Genomic DNA, 24,596 nt, shown 5'->3' with positions numbered 1-24,596 from the left:
GCCTTCTCCTCGCCTTCCCGCACCCCCCTCACCTCCACACCTCCCCCTGGCAGGTTTATTTGGTGTTCTCTACTTCTCAAACCTGGCTGGGTTTGATGTGGTCAGCGTCCTGGGCACACTCTGGCTTGAAGCTCTCCGTTAGTGCGGTTAGCGAGGCTAGCAGCTCCACAGACACACACAGGCTCTGTATTGACCTAGCCAGCCAGCTAATGGCTCAGCGTCTCAGCATACGGCCTGGCTGAATAAAGAGCCTCATTTAACGGCAGAGAGGGCGATACATATGCATCGAGACCGCTACATTTGTTTTGGAAGCCTAGCGCTGATAAAATAAAATAAATTCATATGCATATTTAAAAATCAATTTATGCTCTAATAAATTCATTGGACCTACCACAAGAGCTGAGTCCTCAGTGAACCCAAAGTTATAGTATGGCTGGTTATTTTCCCTTCCCAATTATTCCTATTAGTACTGCAAACATGAGAGAGTGGACTTAAAAAATGGTGATCGTTAATAAAAGGGAGAAATGTGTTAATGGAAAATTCTGCAGACTAGCCCTAGTGCCGGGTGTACAGTAAAGTTTTAAGACAGTCAGGTGTTCTCATAGTTCCATAGGGCTAAATGTATGGATTTACTGTAAGTTTTACCACTGCCATTAAGCAGAGCTATAACCTGGGTCTTTTCTCAAGAACATAGCTAAATGACACTAAACATGGCACGCTGATGCTGTCCAGTTTCCCAGAACTAGCTGCTCAGGACAGACCATGTATCCCTGTGCCCATGCGTGGTACTGTATACAGTAGGTTGACAATTGTATACCGTAATAATCTGATCATTAATCTGACTGTGTGCAAACCCATTCTCAGTTTTGGATCCCTTTGTTGAGGCCTTATGCTCCGCAGAACGTGAAGGGGAGTAGGTAGCTAAGTAGTAATGCTTTCTCTAAGAACACATTATGGGCCCTGGTCAAAATTACTGCACTATACAGTATTGGGAATAGAGTGCCATTTGGGACGCACCCCAGTAGCTCTCTGCTCCTCTCCTCCGCCCACTGTGTGACTGATTGAGGAATGGGTGCCATGTAGGCTACATGCAGTCTGCTCCGACAGGCCTACAAAACAAACACTGACAGATCCTCCTGCCGTCCATCAGTTGGTTGGTTATCGTGGGCCGTGCTGAAATGCCAAGTGTGCCTCCGTGCCAGTGGCGTGCTCTGACGCGTTCATCCACTAAAACAACATAGACCAATTTCCCCCGCTAATAGCAGACACAAATGTTTCCACCAGACCAGGCAGAGGCCAGTTGGGCCTTGTTCCCTAAAGCCCTTAGTAAATCTATTGCGTGTGGCGTGTGATGTTATGAGTGGTCTCACCCAGAGATCTCAGATAGATCGATGGATAGATGGAACAAATCGGTCTGGAAAAGAATCTGTACAGCCCTCCTCTGAATTGTTTAATACCGATGTGGCCCTCAAGACAAAAGGATTAGCCACCCCTGCTCTAGCTGGATCAGCATTTTCACCCTTTTCAGTGTAAACTTAAATACTGTAAATCCTACAGATTACACTTCATCATGTCTTAATAGTAAGCTCACTGAGGAACGCGCCAAACAAGGCTGAACAAGGGGGGAGGGTTGTAGAGCACTAACAGCATAGGACCCTGCTGCCGGGAAAAGAAACTCAAAGGTCCCATGACAATAGCTGCTGCCAAAGTAAATGTCTGCCATGCAGTCAGAGGAAAAAGAGATCTTAGTGTTTGGGGAGGAGGAGGGAGGGAGGGACGGAGAATGAGGGGGGTCTTGTCCAGTCCCTGCGGACTACATACACAAACACTTACTGTATGAACACACATGAGCCCCCGGCAGAAGTGTGCACATACACAAAAACACACAGCTGGCTTTAGCAGGACACTGGGGGCTCATAGGGGAATCATCGCAGTGAGCTCCCTCTAATAAAATGTGCAGTGATGGTATTAGCGAGATTTACCAGGAAAAATAAACATTCCTCCCCACTCGGAGGAGAGCAGAGGGGATCGGGGGTGGCTGGACTTGGCTGGGGCTCTTGGCTGGCTGGTACCCAGGCTGCGGTGTTGTTTAGGGGGGAGAATGGGCCTCGCGCTGGGCCTCTCTCCCTTGCCTCGGAGGACCAACGCCTGACCCTGCATGCTTTACCTCAGTCTGGGGTCATCTGAAAGAGAGAGAGCTAGAGCAGTGGTGGTAGTGGATCCACTGTACAGCAACCCTACTAGAGAGAGAGACCGAGTGATAGAGAGACCAGAGAGAGAGACCGAGTGATAGAGAGACCAGAGAGAGGAGAGAGACCAGAGAGAGAGACCAGAGAGAGAGACCAGAGAGAGAGACCAGAGAGAGAGACCAGAGAGAGAGACAGACAGACATAGCCAGAGAGCAGCGGACGTAGTGAATCAACACTCCTAACTAAATGACCCAACAAAGCCAGGCCCTCCACAGGGCTCCACTGGCTCTCCTGATGGGAAAACAGAGCCCAGATAAAGAGACCCTACATCCCATTGTAATATCATTCTCTCAGGCTAACTACTAACTACAGGCCTCTAAAGCCTGTTGCACTGAACAAAGGGAGACTACCTTTGTGTGCTGTGTGTGGAACCTGTGCCAACTCTCATTCGGGGGGCTTTGGTTTGGGGGCTGTACTGGGAGGGACGGGGGGGGGGGGGGGGGGGGTAAAGGATTAAGGATTACTACCCTTCAATTACAGTATTCAGATTTTCCACAAAGCCATTTCCATCAAAACAGCAAGGCAGATGCTTAAAATAATCGCTCAGCCCCCTTTTAGTTTTTTTTTGTTAATGTGCACTCAAGTGCCTGTAATTATGAACCTATATATCAGTCCAGATCCCCCAATTATAGCCAACCCTCCCTGTGCTCCACTCTGCTCCCACAGAGACAGAGTCCCAGACCTAGAGAACAGGACATATCCCTCGGGCCAGCGCCACGCCACCTCCCTGCTGCCAGAACCTGGCATACCCCTAAATTAGAGCCCGACCATCGATAAAGCACTCTATCACTGTGTGTGTTGCCTGAGTGACCTCAGGCAGCGCATACACAACAATGACCTCACAGGGGTGCTTATATTTGTCCTGTTACGCACGTGTTTTTCTGCATATACCAACTCCCCCTGAGACACCCGCAGGGAGTGGGGTCACAGCCAGGGTCACCATTATACAGCGCCCCTGAAACAATTAGGGTTAAGTGCCTTGCTCAAGGGCACAGTGATATATTGTTCACCTTGTCGGCTCCAGTATTCAAACCAGCAACCTTTCGGTTACTGGCCCAACGCTCTAACCTCAAGGCTACCTGCCGCCCTAATAAATTGCGGCTGTCTTCAGGCGCTGTCTCTCTAACATGGGGGGCCAGTGGGGGAGTGTATCCTTGGTGTGCCAGGTCCAGGCTAGAAGAGCAAACACTGCGCTCTCATGCACACACTGTTGACTAACACATTAACTAGGGACTCCTGAGTGGATACAAAAAGTTGTAGTGAATTGATTAGGGAGAACCTACAGTTTTTCTGGGGATGGGTACGGATGGGGACTTTGGGGTTTGAGGTATGAAAGGGGTTGAGACAATGTCTGAGGGTTGGGGTGTGGGATGGTGGGTTTAGGGGGTTATTACTACAGTATGTCTGGGGATATAGGGGTGGGTTTTGGGGGGGTGAATCAGTCTTTTGTGAAGGGGTTGAGACCATGTCTGGGGCTAGGGATATGGTGGGTTTTGGGGGTTGGGGTATGAGGTATGAGGCTGTCTTTTGGGAAGGGTGCCCAGGGGGTGAGGCAGGCACCAGTTTCGCCAGGCTGTGAGCAGTACCTCGCTTAGTTTCCTGCTTTATAAAGTGGCACATTATTAAGCAAATCGCCCCTGAGGTTCAGTTCTGTTCTGTGGTGAGCAGAGATGAATAAGACCGCTGCACCACACACACAGACCCACACACAGACAAACACACGGCAGCTCCACAATGGGCCAGCCCAGTCTCAGGCTAGAGAGAAAGAGCCATTACACTCGATGCAAATCTGAATCCACCCCAGCCTTTCTAAAGAGTATACTATAAACCACTGTCGTATCCGGGTAGCAACCCTCTCCTCTCCCCACTCCACCTCCCTCTCTCTCCTCCCCTCTACTCCCCCGATAACCCCCCCCCCCCTTTCGCAATATGCCTAATGATACTTGACACATTTATTTTTTTAGCTTCATAGAAGAACATTCCTAGGGACCGATTGTTGTTTTTGCCAACTTTTTCATACATCTCTACAGCTGAGTTTTCATAGAGCAGCCAGAGTCCCTCTGAAGTCCTGCAGCTCTCTAAGTAAGCACATAAGCCTTTTGTTTTACAACTCAGCAACATAATAGTCTTTTTTACACACACCCACACACGTGCGCACGCCCCGACACCCACCCACACACACACCATGTATAAGACTACCGTTTTTACGGCCGTAGGTTTGGATAAGTATAGTGGTCTCTGGATCCATATGGCCTGGAAGAAAGGATCACTAATTTACCCAATAAAGGGTTAGAGGATTGGCTGCAGGCTGACAGTGGTGTGTTTGACATGTTGGCAGGTGGTGGTGTGTGCGTCTGTCCGTGTGTTTTGGGGAGGTGTGATGGGAGCTATTAAGAACTTCCTGTTGCCAGCGCCTCTGATGATGCCCCCTGTTAGGCCTAATAACCCCCCATCCCAGACCAGTACTACCCCCACCACTCTGCCCTGGTATGTGTCCTGCCACGCCACATCACACCAGAGCTAATACTCAGCACCTGTTGGCCCACAACAGCTGGCCAACGCTACCCCCTACCCTTACCCCGTATTCTGCTAGCGACTACCCCCTACCGAAAGGTTGCTGGATAGAATCCCCGAGCTGACAAGGTGAAAGTCTGTCGTTCTGCCCCTGAGCAAGGCTGTTAACCCACTGTTTCCCGTGCGCCGAAGACGTGGATGTCAATTTAAGGCAACCTCCCGCACCTCTCTGATTCAGAGGGGTTGAGTTAAATGCAGAAGACACATTTCAGTTGAAGGCATTCAGTTGTACAACTGAATGGGAAAGTATCCCACTTTCCATTTACCTTCCCTACCACCACCTCTGTCTTTCTCTCCCTAGCTGTCACCCATTGCCACAGGAACAGAGTCAAACCCAATGCCACCAAAGAAAAATTCAATAAACTTTTTGAACAACCCTGAAAGACATCTTTCCAAATGTCTTTGACCACCTGGAACTGTTTTATGAAGCCTGTAAAAGGGACTTTCCATTGCATGTCCCAAAGAGGAAGGTTAAAGTGAACTACATGCTCAATTCAGGTAGAATTACATGCACAGAACTCGGTTAAGGATGTCTACATGATTATAATACACAACCTGAGGGAATTAGTTCCAAAGGGGTCAAAGTTGACACGATACCAAATCAACAGTTCATGGGAAAGAAAGGTAATGTTTTTTTGTTTTTTTTACTGTAATATTCGTGCTCCAAAAACAGCATGACTCTCTGGGTTTACCTTTACCTTTTGTAGCTATGCTTCATTCTTTTAATGGTATTCTCAAATCAATGTGTTTAAATTGCCTCCATTTAACATGCTGAAATACAACTGACTGGGTGAGATTCTTATCACGGTAATTACAGCAAATGATTGGGAGGGATTCATTATGCATAAGAGGATGTGAGCGTTAAGGGGAGGAGGAGGGTTGGGGTGGTGTTAGAGAGATGATGGAGAGAGATATAGGTTGCATCCTATATGGCACCCTATTAGCTATGTAGTGCACTACTTTTGGTCAAAAGTAGTGCAGTGCACTAAATATGGATGGGATGCCATTTGGTACAGCATAGACAGACTGAGGGGGACTGTACCTTAGTCTAGGCTAGACTAGCACTAGAATGACCTCTACTAGAACACCTCTGGATAAACAGGTTTCTTCTGCTTTCATCTTAAAACTGTAACTCTTTGGGGGTTTACTGACTGACTGACATTAGTGTTCTTACTTTTTAGTATGCTGTGGGAGTGTACTACTAGTGACATTTGGTTTTCTTCTCACAATTGTTGTAACACTTAGTCAGTGTAGGGAGAAAGGGTCACTAACATGTTGTGTGTGTATAGGCTTTCTCGTTGGGGTTTAGCCTGGGTACTGCAAAGCACTGCTGATGTTAAAAAGGCTTTATAAATATGTTTGTTTGATTGAATGATTGTGCTCTTGATCTGCAGTGTCCCGGTTCTCCAGCCCCAGACTGACCCCCAGGCTGAACAGAAAGCGAGCCCTGTCCATCTCCCCTCTCTCAGACGCCAGCATCGACCTGCAGACCATGATCCGTACCTCGCCCAACTCCCTCGTGGCCTACATTAACAACTCACGCTCCAGCTCTGCAGCCAGCAGCTCCTACGGACACCTGTCAGTCAGCGGCATCAGGTACAAGATACACTACATGACCAAAAGTATGTGGACACCTGCTCGTCAAACATCTCATTCCAAAATCATGGGCGTTAATATGGAGTTGGTGCCCCCTTTGCCGCTACAATAGCCTCCACTCTTCTGGGAAGGCATTCCACTAGATGTTGGAACATTGCTGCGGGGACTTGCTTCCATTCAGCCACAAGAGCATTAGTAAGGTTGGGCACTGATGTTGGGCAATTAGGCTTGGCTCTCGGTCGGTGTTCCAATCCATCCCAAAAGTTGGAAACAGAATCGTCTAGAATGTCATTGTATGCTGTAGTGTTAAGATTTCCCTTCACTGGAACTAAGGGGCCTAGCCCGAACCACAGCCACAACCATTATTCCTCCTTCACCAAACTTTACAGTTGGCACTATGCATTGGGGCAGGTAGCATTCTCCTGGCATCTGCCAAACCCAAATTCATCCATCGGACTGCCAGATGGTGAAGCGTGATACATCACTCCAAAGAACATGTTTCCACTGCTGCAGAGTCCAATGGCGGCGAGCATGGTGGTCTTAGGCTTGTGTGCGGCTGCTTGGCCATGGAAACCCATTTCATGAAGCTCCCGATGAAAGGCTTCCAGAGGCAGTTTGCAACTCAGAAGTGAGTCTTGCAACAGGACAGATGATTTTTACGCACTTCAGCCCCCGGCGGTCCTGTTCTGTGAGCTTGTGTGGCCTACCACTTCACAGCTGATGTTTCCACTTCACAATAACAGCACTTACAGTTGATCAGGGCAGCTCTAGCAGGGCAGAAATTTGACAAACTGAGTTGTTGGAAAGGTGGCATCCTATGACGGTGCCACGTTGAAAGTCACTGAGATCTTCAGTAAGGCATTCTACAAACTAATGTTTGTTCATGGATATTGCATGGCTGTGTGCTCGGTTTTATACACCTATCAGCAATGGATGTGGCTGAAATAGACGAATGCACTAATTTGAAGGGGTGCCCACATACTTTTGTATATAGTGTACATGTAGTGCACACATATACAGTACACAACAACTATTCTACACATATACACCTCTAGAACTTATGTATTACTTTCAACAATCTACACATAGGGCTCCACATACACCAATCAATCATAGAATAGCTGCACAGTTTTAAAAGTGGTCTTATCTCTATAACTAAGTGATTACAGTTATTTTATTTGCTGTTGTACTTAAAATGGGGTGCATCCGCTAATAACTGACCTGTCCTTTCATCTCTCAGTCCGTCGTTCACCTTTCCCCACCCCATCAACCCCATGGCCTACCAGCAGCTGCTCAACCAGCAGAGAGGCCTGAGTGCGTTCGGCCATACTCCTCCCCTTATCCAGCCCTCGCCCTCCTTCGCTGCCCGCCAGCATGCCCACGCCCTGGCAGCCTCCACCCTCAACACCACCCACAACACCTCCAGCTCTGAGTCCAACCAGGTGAGCAGCATTGTCTTACGTCAGATATCTGCACTTATATGTCTGATATCTCACAAACACTGGTTTAATTGTGACGCGCATGACGATGTAGTCCTAGAGATCCTATAATTCATGTTTTATATGCAATTCTATGAATGGAGTTGTGAATACACAGAGAGGGATACGGATGAATTCCATTCAGCTATAACACAGAAACCAAAGATCTCTAACCTGAATGGAATGTAGACTGTATATTGTCCAAATTATACTACGTAAATTCTGGATAAAATTCTGGCATGCTAAATGAATCCAGCCCAAGAGTGCCATAAACTGCCAGTGTTTTTGGCTAGGGTTCGCTCAGCTACGAGCTGGAGGATGACTCCCTCCCATTAGCAGCAGTTTTTATCTGTCTCAGTTCATAGACGTTGTTACTCTGTCTCCTTTATCAACCTATTGTATACATGGTCTCTATGAATGTAAACTTCCCCCTCATCTACCGTCAACCCCTCACACACACACCCATAAATTCCATCACTATGTCAATTTTAGCATACCAATGTACACACAGAGACACCCATAAATTCCATCACTATGTCAATTTTAGTATACCAATGTACACACACACACACACACACACACACACACACACACACACACACACACTGAGCTAAATCCCCCCCCCCCCCCCCTCACTGACATTGATCAGAACCACATTTCCCTTGGTTTCCAGCCATTGAAGTTAGTGTTAGTGAGAACATGGGGCCCCTGAAGCACAGTCAGCGCCGTACTGTACTGTAGTGGCTGGGTGGGATTTGGAGACTAGAGAGACCCCTCCTCACTGACCCCCAACCCTCACTTCATATCCTTTTTTATGATGCTTAAACACACACACACACTCACACTGAGCGTCTCCTCCACAGAGCCTGTGACTGAGGCGTAAAAAGGCCTGTCTGTCTGTTATGTTGAGAGTTGGTTGGAGGATCAAAGCTCTGAGCGTTGCAGTGTGGATAATAATTTCTCTCTTTTCATATTTCCCCTGGCTGACTCTCATAAAGCAGTCTAAACTGTTTAGTCTCTGTGTCGGGTCGCTATACGAGTTATGGGCCCTGAGCCTGGTGCTTGGCTGGCTCTGGTTGACTCTGAAACCAACCAACCCTCACATCATCACGTTACCATAGAACAGAGCCAGTCAGCCAGCGCCAAGAACAATACTGTGATGTCGCTCTGACTTTGCTCTGAGTTATCTTAACTCTGCCTCTGTCTCTACACACTCCAGAGCACTGCATCTCTGACTCCTTCTTCTGTTTAGCCACTTAGCAGACACTTTTATCTAGTGAGTGCATACATTTAGTGTATAATCCCTGTGTGAATTGAACTTGACACTCTTACCAACTGAGCCATTAAGGACCACTCTATCTAACCTCTACTGCTCTCTCTACAGTATGTCCTTCAGAAGGCTGGTATAGTCTGTGTCTCTAACGTCTACCTCCTTCTCTCTCCTGCAGAATGCTGGTGGGGACCCGGCGGTGAGCAGCACAGTCAACCCCATGATCACCAAGAGGCACAAGGTCAAGACAGAAGCAGAAGGACCCCGGCCCATATCACCATGCTTTCAGGTATGGGATCCCACAACCTATTTTTTGCTTCCCTTATCTTTACAGTGAGATGTGCAAAAGCAATCTTAGATCATTAAGATGCAGATAAGCAAATGCAGAATAGTACAGTATAGTTGGTTATATACACAGTCAACACACACACAAACTGTGTGCTTGCATGCACATAAGACAGTCATGAACCCCTCTCTGACTGAGTCCTCTCGTCCACAGGAGCATGTCCTGGACCTGAGTGAGGAGCTGGACAAAGATGAGTGTAAGCAGGAGCCAGAGGCTGTCTACGAGACCAACTGTCACTGGGTCGGCTGCAGCAAGGAGTACGACACCCAGGACCAGCTCGTTCATGTGAGTAATTATTAAGTGATCTTTAGTAACCACATAGAGTTAGGACATCTGTGAGTAGGGGCCTGCTGGTGCCTCTACAGTCAGGGGGTATGCCTGTGACTTTCAGTAGACAAAAACGTAAGGCAAGAGAGAGGCACACAGACACAGGAAGAAGTCTGAAAGACACCCTCCCATTTCCCCCTTTTTTTAATGTTCAAAATGGCCTCCTCTGCTCCTCATTAAAGCGTCAGTCCAGTCAGGTTTAAGATTTAACCAGTCAAGGCAATAGTAACTGATCCTTTCCTGTGGCGGACACGCGCAGGGTTAATGAGGCCTGTTGATTCCGACTGAGGAGACGGAGCTACTCTAACGCCCCTGCAGATGTGACCTCCAACCCCTGGCTCTCAGCCACCTCTGACCTCTGAACCATAGAGGCATGGCAGTAAATCCATCGTCATACTCAGAGCTCTGGAACTCTGTTCTATTCCTTTCCTCTCTAAGGAACCCCTGATGCAGCGCTCTCTACTCTACTCGAATAGGCTATGATTAACTGGGATTGTCAGTCCAGTACCCAGACTGGGAGTCTCTGAGCTGAGTCTGGAATGTTCTGAAGTCTCTAACTCCCAGTGTTACGGGTCAGGAGTGGATTCACCTTGGAGCCCCTTTCTCGACCCCTTTCCACCCTCCAGTCTGTCTTGACAAAGAAAGTCCAGGAGTTGAGCCACCTTAGAACCCCTCTTTCCCCCCTTTGCTCCCCTCTCCTCCCCCACCCTATCACTTCTCCCCCTCGTCCTGCCACCCAGCCCCCCGGCCCCAGTCGTCCTGACAGAGGGCATGTCCAGACCAGCCCCAGTAAGTTCCAGGATCCATTCCCCCTACACTGCATCTCTGTCAGGGATTGAGGGGATTAGGGAACAAAGCTAGGGCCTGGTGGTGTGGGGTGTGGATGGACATGGTGAAGCAGAACACATACCACAACTCACTGGAATAAGGGAAAGGCAGCAAGGAAGGAAAATAGAAAAATGAACAGTAAATGTCCATGTGTGTGAATGAGTCTCTTGTTACAGTAACTTCTAATTACATACCAACGTAGATGTAGGCATCTGTAGATGTAATAACTGAGAGTCTGCTGCCAAGTATTTGATAGGACTTTATCCCTCCATCTACAGTACACACCCCCTGTACTGTAGTTCCAAGGTTTCACACAATGTTCTCACCAGTCATACAAGTGAAATCACTCACCTTGACAAAAAATACACTCAATTATGGCGTAGAACTTCTAAGTTCTATTTACCCAAAGTAATCCTTCCCCAATAGCCCCAAATTATGGTTTCAGTATGGTATGAAGAGTACATGGCTGAAAATGGAAGCCTGCTGCAGGCCACACACTTCACTTGTTCATCCACTTTTCCTCTGAAAAGGAACTGGGCAGGATCAGGACTGTCAACCACTAACCCAGTCAGTGGGTGGATGGCTACATCCCAAATGGCACCCTATTCCCTATATAGTGCACTATTTTTGACCAGGGCCCCGGCTTGTGACAAAGTGGCCACATTAGTAGAGTATAGTGAGGGTAAAGGTCCCAAGGAAACAAAGTGGTTTGTCTGGCTGTGTGAATATTTTCCATGTGGTTGTTTGTGTGTGTGTGTGCGTGCGTGTGGCTCAGTGGAAATGGAGGGATAGGCACTAAGCAGGGTAATCTTGCCAAGTGGCCTTGCATGCCTAGACAATACAGCAGAATGAGTCTTCCTGCCCTCCTGACCACACACACTTACATGAAAGACAGGCAGTTCGTCTGAAACAAAAACTTTGTGTTTGATTCTCAGTTCGTTTTCTGTAATTTAATGAAATGTAACTCTAGACATTTCTGTCCAATCACTGTCATGTTTTTGAAACGCTCACGCAGAAATGGATGCATGTCTCCAAGGTCCTTTGACGATCTTTCAACCATGTCTGTGACGACTAACATTTTAAAATACCAACTCTAGTTCAGTTTGTACAGTACAGACAGATAGTACAGACAGATAGTACAGACAGATAGTACAGACAGACAGACAGACAGACAGACAGACAGACAGACAGACAGACAGACAGACAGACAGACAGACAGACAGACAGACAGACATCTCTAGGTAGAAAATAAAATCAACCATTCAAGCATGGACATCTCAGTGTAGTGTACACACGGTATGTTACACACCATTGGTTTCCTGATCAAAGCGAGAGAGAGAAGGAGATGTGTGTAAATCTCAGGTGTCAGGAAGACAAGTCAGGATTGTGTGTGTGTGCGTGTGTGTTTAACTATTCTTGAATAGTAAACAAACAAAGATTTGACCAACTGGGGACATTTTGTTAGTCCCCAAAAGGTCAAATGTTAGAATTACGTTAGAGTTAGGGTTGGGGGCTAGGTTTAGTTTTAGGTTTTTGGGTTAGGGTAAGAGTACGGGTTAGGTTCAGGGTTAGGTGTTAGATTAAAATAGGATTTTGAATGGAACTGAATTGTGTGTCCCCACAAGGTTAGGTGTGTGTGTGTGTGTGTGTGTGTGTGTGTGTGTGTGTGTGTGTGTGTGTGTGTGTGTGTGTGTGTGTGTGTGTGTGTGTGTGTGTGTGGTGTGTGTGTGTGTGTGTGTGTGTGTGTGTGTGTGTGTGAGACGCAGGGCCTGACAAAACAGTCCCACCAATAACACATCACAACCCTTTGTCTACAACGTGACGAATGGAAACTTACTGTCAGCCTTGATGGATGGTGTTGTCACTCGTGGTCTGGCGTGGGGAAGGGAAGAAGGTTGTTCCACTCTGGTGGGAACTCCGAGAGGGATGGTTGGGAGGTCTGCTCTCACAAGCTATTTGCTGACTCAACGTCTCCTCCACACACACAACAACAACGACACACACACCATCCCACCTCAAATGAGCAGGAAGGGGACATTTTTAAAGACATAAACAAATCTGACAACTTGTTGATTGAGAATATCAGATCGTGAAACAGATGAGGTTCATGTCTATCTCCCAGACAGGTTGAGATACATGGATATGCCTGCTCTGTTTTACTTCCAAGTGTTTTATTCCCATGTAACCCCATGTTCCCCTGTTCTCTCTGCAGCATATCAACAATGACCACATCCATGGGGAGAAGAAGGAATTTGTGTGTCGCTGGGATGAGTGCTCGCGGGAACAGAAGCCCTTCAAGGCTCAGTACATGCTGGTGGTCCATATGAGGAGACACACTGGAGAGAAGCCACACAAATGCACGGTAAGAACTCCAACTCCCAACATGCACCTGGGAATGTACACATTCTCCCAATAAGTCCAGAGTCTTCTATAATAGGTCACGGATAAGCCACTCACTTAACTATCTCTGCTTGTATCACACACATAAGTCCTACCTCTGGTTATGATTCTGCTTTATGCACTTTAATAACTATAGACCATAGCCTTAAAATGGTACTTTAGCTTCTCACCAGTAGAAATCCATCCACTCCACATAGAACAGTCTTCTGGGTCTTTACTAAGGGATTCATCTGTTGCACTGATTCACTCATGATAACATTTTTGTGTGTAGTTTCCTCAGCTTCAAAGCTCAATAATGAGGGCTTGTGAGTCCATTAAAAGAGAACTTCTGAGAAGAGAAGACTTCACAAGGCTGATTGACATGAGAGGAGGATGTTTGTTATTCAAGTGTAAAGAGAGGACTAGGGGTCCATGGGTCCTTATTAAGATCTACTCTACTGTATAGTTTAGTTGCTAAATCCCACATGCATCTCATTCACCCTAGCTATCTCCCTCCCTACCAAGTCTTGTGTTTTTGAAAGGGAAGATCTCAGCTCTTTTATGTCCACATTTGAGCTAATCTAGTTTGATCCCATCTCACACTCTCTGTCAATTACCCACAGTGCACAGTACAGCACACTCTGAAGGAATACCAAATCCTACCACATAACAATGCATAGCATACCAAAGCTAAACACAGAACTGCTCAGCTGCTTTGTTTCAACAAAGTGTTCCATGATGTCTGGCGCTTTGCTTAAATAGTTCTAATAGTAATTTTTTCTCAAAGAGCAAATCATTTTTGTGGTATATGTCAGTCTCTTTTAATAGTCATTTTCTCAAAGAGCAAATACTTTTGTGTGATGCATGTCAGAGTCTCTGAGGCTATTGCTAACGCAGACCGTTGTCTGTCTCTCTCTTCTCTCTCCCTCCCCCTTTCCATCAATCAATTTTTCCATCCATCCCTCCTCTCTCTCTCTCTCTAGTTTGAAGGATGCTGTAAGGCCTACTCTCGCCTGGAGAACCTGAAGACCCATCTGAGGTCTCACACAGGGGAGAAGCCTTACGTCTGTGAACACGAGGGCTGCAACAAAGCCTTCTCCAACGCCTCAGACAGAGCCAAGCACCAGAACAGAACTCACTCCAATGAGGTAAGGCTTCTGTAGACACCCAACCATAGCCAATCAAATGAGAGACATACTGTGAACTACATCTATGTATTTACCCACTGCCATTATTTAAATCAACTAATGCACATTTAAGTTCATTGTGTTTACACTTTTCAAGGATTTTTATGTTCAATATGCAGTCAACTTATTCTCTGTTTTATTTGTGTTTTTGCATAATGTATTTTCAGAAGACAATGGATGAAAACAGTAATCAACTTTAACATCAGATAATAAGATATTATGTCAAATTATTCTTCCCAGAAACCCTACATCTGTAAGATCCCTGGGTGCACTAAGCGCTACACAGACCCCAGCTCTCTCAGGAAGCATGTGAAGACGGTCCACGGACCTGAGGCCCACGTCACGAAGAAACAACGTGGCGATGTGCCCCCCAGGGGTCCTCCTAAGGGGAATGGAGAGAACGAGGCAAACGCCAAACAGAGTGGTAGAGGGATGGATGGAAAAATGGTGGCCAACAGCACCATTAGAGGAGCAGAGGACTGCCTGCAGGTCAAGTCAATCAAGACTGAGAACTCAATAGTAAGACTGGATGTGACATTTTATTGTGTCATAACAGATGCTTTTAACAAAGCATTGACTTTGACTATTGTCAAAATCCTATCATCTACTACTAACGACTTAATACTACAAATGCTAATCTTAACATTATCATTCATACATGTTCTATGTTATTTGAGTCTTGTGACGCAAATGCAAGCCTTTCACCATTTATCACATCACCTTTCACATGAACTGATCTGTGATACAACTGCTGATGGTCTATCCTCTTCTTAACCTAACTCACCTCTCTGGTCACTGCTTGAATGTGCTTCTCTTTCCTTAACACTTTCCCTATTGGACAGGCTTCACTGAGGTGAGCACCACCACTGTTTCTATTTCTTTCAATGCTTTTTAACACTGCATGTCAAGCCTGAGTCAACAGTCAATATATTTGAAATTCACTACTCTGTTCCTCCATGTATGAAGAACAGAGGACTTTCCAAGAGCTTCTGGTTTTAAAGTGTACACTAGCAACAGTTAGATGTTGTGATGTACTGTGAAATCTACCCAATGAGTTATACAGTGCCTTTGGAAAGTATTCAGACCCCTTGACTTTTTCCACAATTTGTTACATTACAGCCTTATTCTAAAATGGGTAAAAAAAATATATAAATCCTCAGCAAGCTTGTAGCGTCATACCCAAGAAGACTCGAGGCAGTAATCGATGCTGTCTTCTTGTCAAAGCGAAAACCAAGCCGAAGGAATTGTCCGTAGAGCTCCAAGACAGGACTGTGTCAAGGCACAGATCTGGGGAAGGGTACCAAAAAATGTTTGCAGCATTGAAGGTCCCGAAGAACACAGTGGCCGTCATAATTCTTAAATGGAAGAAGTTTGGAACCACCAAGATTCTTCCTAGAGCTGGCCGCCCGGCCAAACTGAGCAATTGGGGGAGAAGGGCTTTGGTCAGGGATGTGACCAAGAACCCGATGGTCACTCTGACAGAGCTCTAGAGTTCCTCTGTGGAGATGGGAGAACCTTCCAGAAGGACAACCATCTGTGCAGCACACCACCAATCAGGGCTTTATGGTAGAGTGGTCAGATGGAAGACACTCCTCAGTAAAAGGCACACGACAGCCCACTTGGAGTTTGCCAAAAGGTACCTAAAGGCTCTCAGACCATGAGAAACAAGATTATCTGGTCTGATGAAACCAAGATTGAACTCTTTGTCCTGAATGCCAAGTATCCTGTCTTGAAGAAACCTGGCACCATCCCTACGGTGAAGCATGGTGGTGGCAGTATCATGCTGTGGGGATATTTTCAGCGGCAGGGACTGGGAGACTAGTCAGAATCGAGGCAAAGATGAACAGAGAAAAGTACAGAGATATCCTTAATGAAAACCTGCTCCAGAGTGCTCAGGACCTCAGACTGGGGCGAAGGTTCACCTTCCAACAGGACAACAACCCTAAGCACACAGCCAAGACAACGCAAGAGTGGCTTCGGGACAAGTCTCTGAATGTCCTTGAGTGGCCCAGCCAGAGCCCAGACTTGAACCCTATCGAAAATCTCTGGCGATACCTGAAAATAGCTGTGCAGCAACGCTCCGCATCCCAACCTGACACAGCTTGAGAGTATCTGCAGAGGACAAAGGGAGAAACTCCACAAATACAGGTTTGCCAAGCTTGTAGCGTCATACCCAAGAAGACTCGAGGCTGTAATCGCTGCCAAAGGTGCTTCAACAAAGTATTGAGTAAAGGGTCTGAATACTTATATAAATGTGATATTTCTTTTTTTTCAATTATAAATTAGCAAACATTTCTAAAAAAACAGTTTTTGCTTTGTCATTATGGGGTATTGTGTTTAGATTGTTGAGGGGAAAAAAACTATTTAATCAATTTTAGAATAAGGCTGTAACGTAACAAAATGTGGAAAATGTCAAGAGGTCCAAATAGTTTTGAAGCCACTGTGCCTCCATCTTGGCACTCCCTCAACGTTGTAAGAAATATTTTAGAAGCTATAGAAATGCGTTTCTTAATGTCAACAACAAAAAAATCCACGTTTATTCTATTGCACACACCTTAATGCTTACTTTTAAATTATGTTATGTGAGCTAAACATACAAATAAAACATTGAAAAATATATAAAACATTTTTCTTAAAGTAGAATTTCTTTGAAAGTACTAGTGTTACTGCCCCCACTACAACAGAACAATACTTAAATTCATGTACATTTGTCCATAAAACATTTAATTGAAATACTGTGGAATTCCATTCATTCCTAGGGAGGACTGCTCTCCTGGGGAGTGCCAATATGGCCAACAGGTGGCTTCAAACCCTCTCATTGGCCAATACATGGCATCAGAATTCCAGGGTTTATATACTTTAAGGACCCCTTTGTACACACACACACACACACACACACACACACACACACACTTTATTCAGTTATATTCTTCTGTGGCCTAGAGATCTGACAGTAATGTCTATCAGGCCATGATAAAAGTAATTATCAAATTAATATTCAAACATTCCCGTTGACTGTTCAGCATGTGCGCCGAACAAATAGTTCCAGCAATCAAGCTGTGATCAAGACTCTTTCTAGTTCAGTTTGTGTCAGAAATAACCACTGTCAACACTTGACTATGATGAGAATCACAGTATCCCCCGTCCCTCCACTAGACATGTTTCCTTTAGAAAAAAATCGAACAATTCTATGATAAATAAGATTATGAAACTATGGCTAGGCTAAATAATTCATTTAATTTGTGGTTTTGCAAAGTTTACCTAATTTATTAATCAGAATTTTGCAACTGTATTCCAGTATTTCATCTTGAAGCATATTTTTTATAATAACAATGCCCTGTCTGACAGTGATACCCGTTTCACACTATCATGCCAATCCGAACCAAATCGACTAGAGTAATGTGAAAAGCCCTTAATAGGCTTGATTTGGTGTCTAACCTGAACCACCTATCCTGTCCCCCTCTCCAGACGTACCAATCCAGCCCGGGCGGTCACTCGTCATGTAGCAGTGAGCCGTCGCCACTTGGCAGTGCCCACAACAATGACAGTGGAGTAGAGATGGCCCTGCACAGTGGGGGCAGCTTTGGGGACCTGAGTGCACTGGATGACCCTCCCATGGTGGACTCCTCCACCCTCTCCCCCCGCAACTCGGTGGGGGTGGGTCTTGGGCTTCATAAAGGGGGAGGAGTCACCATCAAGCTGGAGAACATCAAGAAGGAGAGGCTGAAGAATGTGAGGGACTCTTGTCCCTGGGCCAACTCTGGTCCTCAGGCACCTCAGGTCCGAAACACCAAGCTGCCTCCCATTCCTGCTGTTGGTAAGTGTGAAGTTCTATACTGGAACAATATAGTTTTTGATAACAACTGTTTTTAAGAACCTGCAATAATGCTGAAGGATTAGTAAATGATAATAAGGAAGAAAAAAAATATTGTGTAAAAAATATTGCACATCCATAATAGGAGAGATTGAGTTGAGAGGAATATGTGAAGAAGCCTTAGACACCTAGAAAGGGGGTTTGCCCTACAGTGGCTTGCGAAAGTATTCCCCCCCCTTGGAATTTTTCCTATTTTGTTGCCTTACAACCTGGAATTAAAATAGATTTTTGGGGGGTTTGTATCATTTGACTAACACAACATGCCTACCACTTTGAAGATGCAAAATATTGTTTATTGTGAAGCTACCTTTTGCAGCAATTACAGCTGCAAGTCTCTTGGGGTATGTCTCTATAAGCTTGGCACATCTAGCCACTGGGATTTTGCCCATGATTCAAGGCAAAACTTCTCCAGCTCCTTCAAGTTGGATACGTTCCGCTGGTTTACAGCAATCTTTAAGTCATACCACAGATTCTCAATTGGATTGAGGTCTGGGCTTTGACTAGGCCATTCCAAGACATTTAAATGTTTCCCCTTAACCACTCAAGTGTTGCTTTAGCAGTATGCTTGGGGTCATTGTCCTGCTGGAAGGTGAACCTCCGTCCCAGTCTCAAAAATTCTGGAAGACTGAAACAGGTTTCCCTCAAGAATTTCCCTATATTTAGCGCCATCCATCATTCCTTCAATTCTGACCAGTTTCCCAGTCCCTGCCGATGAAAAACATCCCCACAGCATGATGCTGCCACCACCATGCTTCACTGTGGGGATGGTGTTCTCGGGGTGATGAGAGGTGTTGGGTTTGCGCCAGACATAGCGTTTTCCTTGATGGCCAAAAAGCTACATTTTAGTCTCATCTGACCAGAGCACCTTCTTCCATATGTTTGGGGAGTCTCCCACATGCCTTTTGGCAAACACCAAACGTGATTGCTTATTTATTTTCTTTAAGCAATGGCTTTTTTCCGGCCACTCTTCCATAAAGCCCAGCTCTGTGGAATGTACGGCTTAAAGTGGTCCTATGGACAGATACTCCAAACTCCGCTGTGAAGCTTTGTAGCTCCTTCAGGGTTATCTTTGGTCTCTTTGTTGCCTCTCTGATTAATGCCCTCCTTGCCTGGTCTGTGAGTTTTGGTGGGTGGCCCAATCTTGGCAGGTTTGTTGTGGTGCCATATTCTTTCCATTTTTTAATATTGTATTTAAAGGTGCTCTGTGGGATGTTCAAAGTTTTGGATATTTTTTTTATAACCCAACCCTGATCTGTAATTCTCCACAACTTTGTCCCTGACCTGTTTGGAGAGCTTCTTGGTCTTCACGGTGCCGCTTGCTTGGTGGTGCCCTTTGCTTAGTGGTGTTGCAGACTCTGGGGCCTTTCAGAACAGGTGTATATATACCGAGATCATGTGACAGATCATGTGACACTTAGATTGCACACAGGTGGACTTCATTTAACTAATTATGTGACTTATGAAGGTAATTGGTTGCACCAGCTCTTATTGAGGGGCTTCACAGCAAAGAGGGTGAATACATATGCACGCACCACTTTTCAGTTTTTTATTTTTTAGAATTTTTTGAAACAAGTCATTTTTTTCATTTCACTTCACCAATTTGGACTATTTTGTGTATGTCCATTACATGAAATCCAAATAAAAATCGATTTAAATTACAGGTTGTAATGCAACAAAATAGGAAAAATGCCAAGGGGGATGAATACTTTTGCAAGGCACTGTATATGTTATAATGTGGCTCCTTTTGTTGGTTCCTCAGGTTCCCTTCTGGAAAACTCTAATATGATCGCTCCACCCGGGCCCTACCCTGGTCAGCGTCTTGGTGACCTGTCGTCATGTGAGGTGACCATGCTGAACCAGCTAAACGAACAGGGCCGCCGGGACAGCAACACCAGCACTGCCAGCTCAGCCTACATCAGTCGGCGCTCCTCTGGCATCTCCCCCTGCTACTCCAGCCGCCGTTCCTCCGAAGCCTCGCAGTTCAGCAACCGCCACAACAACATCAGCTCAGCCGACTCCTACGACCCCATCTCCACAGACCTGTCCCGTAGATCCAGCGAGGCCAGCCAGTGTGGAGGTGGAAACCTCTCTAGTTTGCTCAGCCTCACCCCTGCCCAGCACTACCATCTCAAGGCCAAGTATGCTGCTGCAATCGGGGGAGCTCCACCTACACCTCTGCCCAACATGGAGCGTATGAGCCTCAGGACCAGGATGGCCCTGTATGGTGACCACTCCCAAGAAAGAGAGAGCTTATCCCACTGTCAACTGTTCCACCCACCTACCGCAGCAGTTCCCAGACGCTGCAGCGACATCGGCTACAGTAGCTATAGCATGATGCCCCACGAGGTCCCTGGGAACCTTCCCCGGCGAGCCAGCGACCCCGTCCGCAGACCTACCCTAGACCCACTGTCCCTTCCACGAGTCCAACGCTACAACAGCATGAACAGTATGAACCCCAACAGTGTGATGCCTCCTCCCTCTGCCGACCGCCGGGGCCTGGCCATGCAGAGCTACACGCGATCCGACGGAAGCCTGCACCACCACCCCTTCGCCCCACGGCCCCCCAGCATCTCAGAGAACGTGGTGATGGAGACCATGGCCGTGGACGGGCTGGACCATGCAGGAGATGAGGACATGGTGCTGCCTGATGATGTCATACAGTACCTCAGGTCTCAGAACACTGGCCCCGGCCAATCAGCAGGCCCCGCCGACTACGCCAACAGCCAATCACAAGGCGGATTTCAGGTCCAGGGGAATATGACCTCCTCCCAACAGCAGTTCTATGGGCAGAGGAGGATGGCAATGGTGGATGCCAACATGCCCCTGTCTGGGTCAGGCCAGGCTCCCCTACCCCCCTACGAGATGAGCCCTGGGTCTGGCTCCCAGCAGCAGCAGTACCCAGCCTCTCACAGTATGAACAACAAGAACAACATGCCAGTCCAGTGGAACGAGGTCAGCTCAGGGACTGTGGATGCTACAGCCACCTCCAGACTCACCAAGCAGAACCTCCTCAGAAACAACAACCTGGCCATGGTCCAGCAGAGACAGAACTTTGGGCATTTCCAGGGTAGAATGGGTAGTAACAGTAACCAGCAGGTGATGCCCATGAACCAGAATATGGCGCTACAAGGCTACACCCAGAGAAGCAACTCCCAGTGGATCAACTCTGTCCAACAGCAACAAAGGCAGCCATGCAGCATGAACTATCCTGAGCAGATGAGTCCCCAGCAAGGATATGGCCAAGAAATCATCCCTGTCCCTAACTCTGGATCTGGGAATGGCAGCCTACGACCCAACTTTAATGGCATGGCACTGCCCAACAGCAGGGTGATGGCTACACACAACAATCCTGATACTCAGATCTACAGGTCAAGGACTCAGGTTGAAAGCTATGTCCCCCACATGATTCAGGTTGACCAGCAGAACTACAGTATTTCTTCTCAGCAGCAAGACGTCAATACTGGGAACAGAGTTGGGATGCAGCCCAGGCCTCCCATGGAGCCCAAGTCTATGAGCAGTAGACAACACTCAGGGTCCAGAAGTATGATGCAGCAGAACCGTTTCCCTCAGTCTGACTTACATCACAACACCAATGAGGCCAGTCCAAAGAGGCCGGGTGGCACCGCAGCACATACCGGCGGACATAACAGAGACTCAAACTCCAATGCTTCAATGTTTTATGCTGGCCAGATCCAGATGTTTGAACCCAATAACAACCACAATGTGAGCTTCAACTCCCCCATGTCCCCCTTCATGGGCCAGACTCCGGGAGGCACCACTGTTACCATGGCATCTCCAGGGGTCAACCAGGTCACCAGCACCGTTGACTCATCCGGCTCCTCTGGATCGATCTCTGGCGTGGAGCATGCCCAGATCGACTTTGACGCCATGTTGGATGATGGAGACCACTCCAGCCTGATGTCAGGGACCCTCAGCCCCGGACTCCTCACCAGCCTGTCCCAGAATTCCTCGAGGCTTACCACCCCCCGTAACTCTGTGACCCTGGCCTCTGTGCCAGCAGGAATCGGTAATATGGCCATCGGAGACATGAGCTCCATGTTGACCACCCTGGCTGAGGAGAGCAAGTTCCTCAACATGATGAGCTAAGGCCTTGGCTGTGTCACAATAATCTCTCCTTTCTCCCGAACTGTGCACTTGTTAACTTCCCTTCTTGGATTTGAAAGAAAATGTACAGAAACTCCCTCTAGCCTAGCCCATGCCCCACCAATCCAATGCTTTTAATTTTGTGGGGAGTAGGGAAAGAGTGCACACTTCGGAAGGAAAGAAAGATTATTGGGATGCCCCATTGTGTATTCAGACCATTTCAATGAAAAATGTACTATAAAAGCACTGATTATATGTAACAATACCTTATGGAAATAGTTACTCTTCAGGAGCATGTCGATCTCCGCTGGCCTGTATAGAGACTTTGCTTATCCAGTAATATGTCATATTTGCTCAAGTACATTTTAAGTAGTGTTTGTGTTGAGAAAGTAAGTATAGTAAAGACATAAGGAACATTTTAAAGACATAAGGAGCATTATCACTGTTTTGAAAAGCCATACTTTGTATCTACGAATAAGAATAGACCAGGGTATAAAAATACATCAGCAAATATGTGTCCATTGCTCCGTATTTGTTGATGTTTGTTACTCTTTAAAAAGCAGTGCACTGAAAGCAGTTCACGAAGTGCCTTGCTAAATAGATCATGTTTGAGGAATATGTGAATTCATGAAACATACATACATGTAACGATGTTGCCAGGTAAAAAGGCATATGGAAATATTAGAATAATTTTCTCATTACGACCTTTGATCATGTTTATAGATATACTGTATGGTACGTGCTTTAAATTATGTTAAAGAGACTTGATTATTGCAAGCTAAGTATAATATGATGCAACTATAGAACATTGTGATGCTACATTGTTAACATCCATCCATGTATAGAGGAGCTTGCAGTGGAACAGAATCCCATGCAAAGCTAGAGACGGTTTTCGTGGACCCAGATTAAGCCTAATGAAGGACTAAAAAACATGCTGAGTGGAGATTCTCAATTGAAAGTGATTTTTAGTCCAGGACTATACTTAATCTGTGTATGTGAAACCAGCCCCTAGTGTGCAGGAGATGGCCACTTGTCATACTGTATAAAATATCTTCCAAGTGCCCTCCAGAAGCTGTACAGTAACCCTCTAAGGACCCTCCTCTTTGTGAGACTGACTGTATGATAAAAAAAAGGACAGAGATCTGCCTCAGTGTAAATCAGTCTGTGGAGACACGCTAACCTGGACTCAGGGGTAGACGTAGCATAGTACATTTAAATACGGGACACTCCTATTAGTATGATATGTTACGTTTCGTATGTTATGTATTAATTTGTGGATGCCCATCATCCATTTCGGATGGTATGTTATGAATTGCAATTCTTACAATATTTAACGAATTGCAATTCGTTCAATATGTTACTAATTTGCAAAACATATGATATGTTACAAATTCCAATTTGTTGGGCTTAGCTAGGTGGTAAGGTGGCTAATGCTAACATTAGCTGGGTGGCCAATGTTAGCTAGACTAGGGGTTAAGGTTAGCAGTTGGATTAAAGGATTAGGATTAGGGGAAGGTTTAGCTAACATGCTAAGTAGTTGCAAAGTAGCTAAAAGTAGTAGGTAGTTGCAAAGTTGCCAAAATGCTAAAGTTGTGAGATTCGAACACTCAACCTTTAGGTTTCTAAACGTTTGTGTTATATGCCTACCCATCCACCCTGACCAAACACCCTACTTCAATTTTTGCCTTAAGTAACCTTCTCTCTTATGTAACCAATCCAAACTAAACATATCCTAATTTGAGTATCCCTGATTTACATTTACTATGTTACGTCTAGTCTATTAGACCAGGCTGTACACACAAACCCTGTGCCTGTCTAGGACGTATCAGATCTCTGAAGGAATATGCTAGTACTCCATGTGTACTCGGTGGACATGATTACACACTAATTTGTGGATTCATTACCCCTCCCTACTCACTGAGCTAGACATGGACTATATGGAGAATCAAATAAGGGATGAATTACTTTGATTACAAATCATATCAAGAACAATGAAACACCGCAACCTCCTCAGTTTTTATTTTAGTTTGCTTGCTGGAATTAAAGTAGCCTTAACGTATGTACAGGTATGCTGCCCATCCATTTTACTATGCTGTGTGTGTGTGTGTGTGTGTGTGTGTGTGGTGTGTGTGTGTGTGTGTGTGTGTGTGTGTGTGTGTGTGTGTGTGTGTGTGTGTGTGTGTGTGTGTGTGTGTGTGTGTGTGTGTTGTATATAGCTTTTGTACATTTCAAATACAGTATCTCAGTTTTTTCTGTTTCAACCAAAGTGCTGTGTCGTGTCTCCTTTGAAATCACATGGTCTCGTCCCTCTGGGACACATGAAAGCAAAGAATCGTTATTCAAACTCTTCTGCACACACCCTAATGAATTCTAGACACCATGAA

General features: G+C 46.0%; 1 protein-coding gene across 1 annotated transcript in view; it reads left to right on the top strand.

The window, feature by feature from the left end:
- The window catches only part of LOC106586430 (zinc finger protein GLI2), a 103,740-nt gene extending 79,410 nt beyond the window's left edge, over positions 1–24,330 (top strand). Inside the window, exons 6-14 of the mRNA XM_014173702.3 lie at positions 6,218–6,419; positions 7,660–7,861; positions 9,346–9,456; positions 9,667–9,798; positions 12,881–13,030; positions 14,031–14,195; positions 14,475–14,753; positions 17,703–18,051; positions 19,868–24,330. Coding sequence (XP_014029177.3) covers positions 6,218–6,419; positions 7,660–7,861; positions 9,346–9,456; positions 9,667–9,798; positions 12,881–13,030; positions 14,031–14,195; positions 14,475–14,753; positions 17,703–18,051; positions 19,868–22,215 — 3,938 coding nt within the window. The 3' untranslated portion in view covers positions 22,216–24,330. The remainder of the gene's footprint in view (positions 1–6,217; positions 6,420–7,659; positions 7,862–9,345; positions 9,457–9,666; positions 9,799–12,880; positions 13,031–14,030; positions 14,196–14,474; positions 14,754–17,702; positions 18,052–19,867) is intronic.
- Positions 24,331–24,596: the final 266 nt, after the last annotated feature.

Source organism: Salmo salar, chromosome 25 (assembly GCF_965601325.2).
Source record: "Salmo salar chromosome 25, fSalSal1, whole genome shotgun sequence".
NCBI lineage: Eukaryota > Metazoa > Chordata > Actinopteri > Salmoniformes > Salmonidae > Salmo > Salmo salar.
The sequence above is the reverse complement of the archived record's forward strand: the minus strand, read 5'-3'. Positions and strand labels throughout refer to the sequence as shown.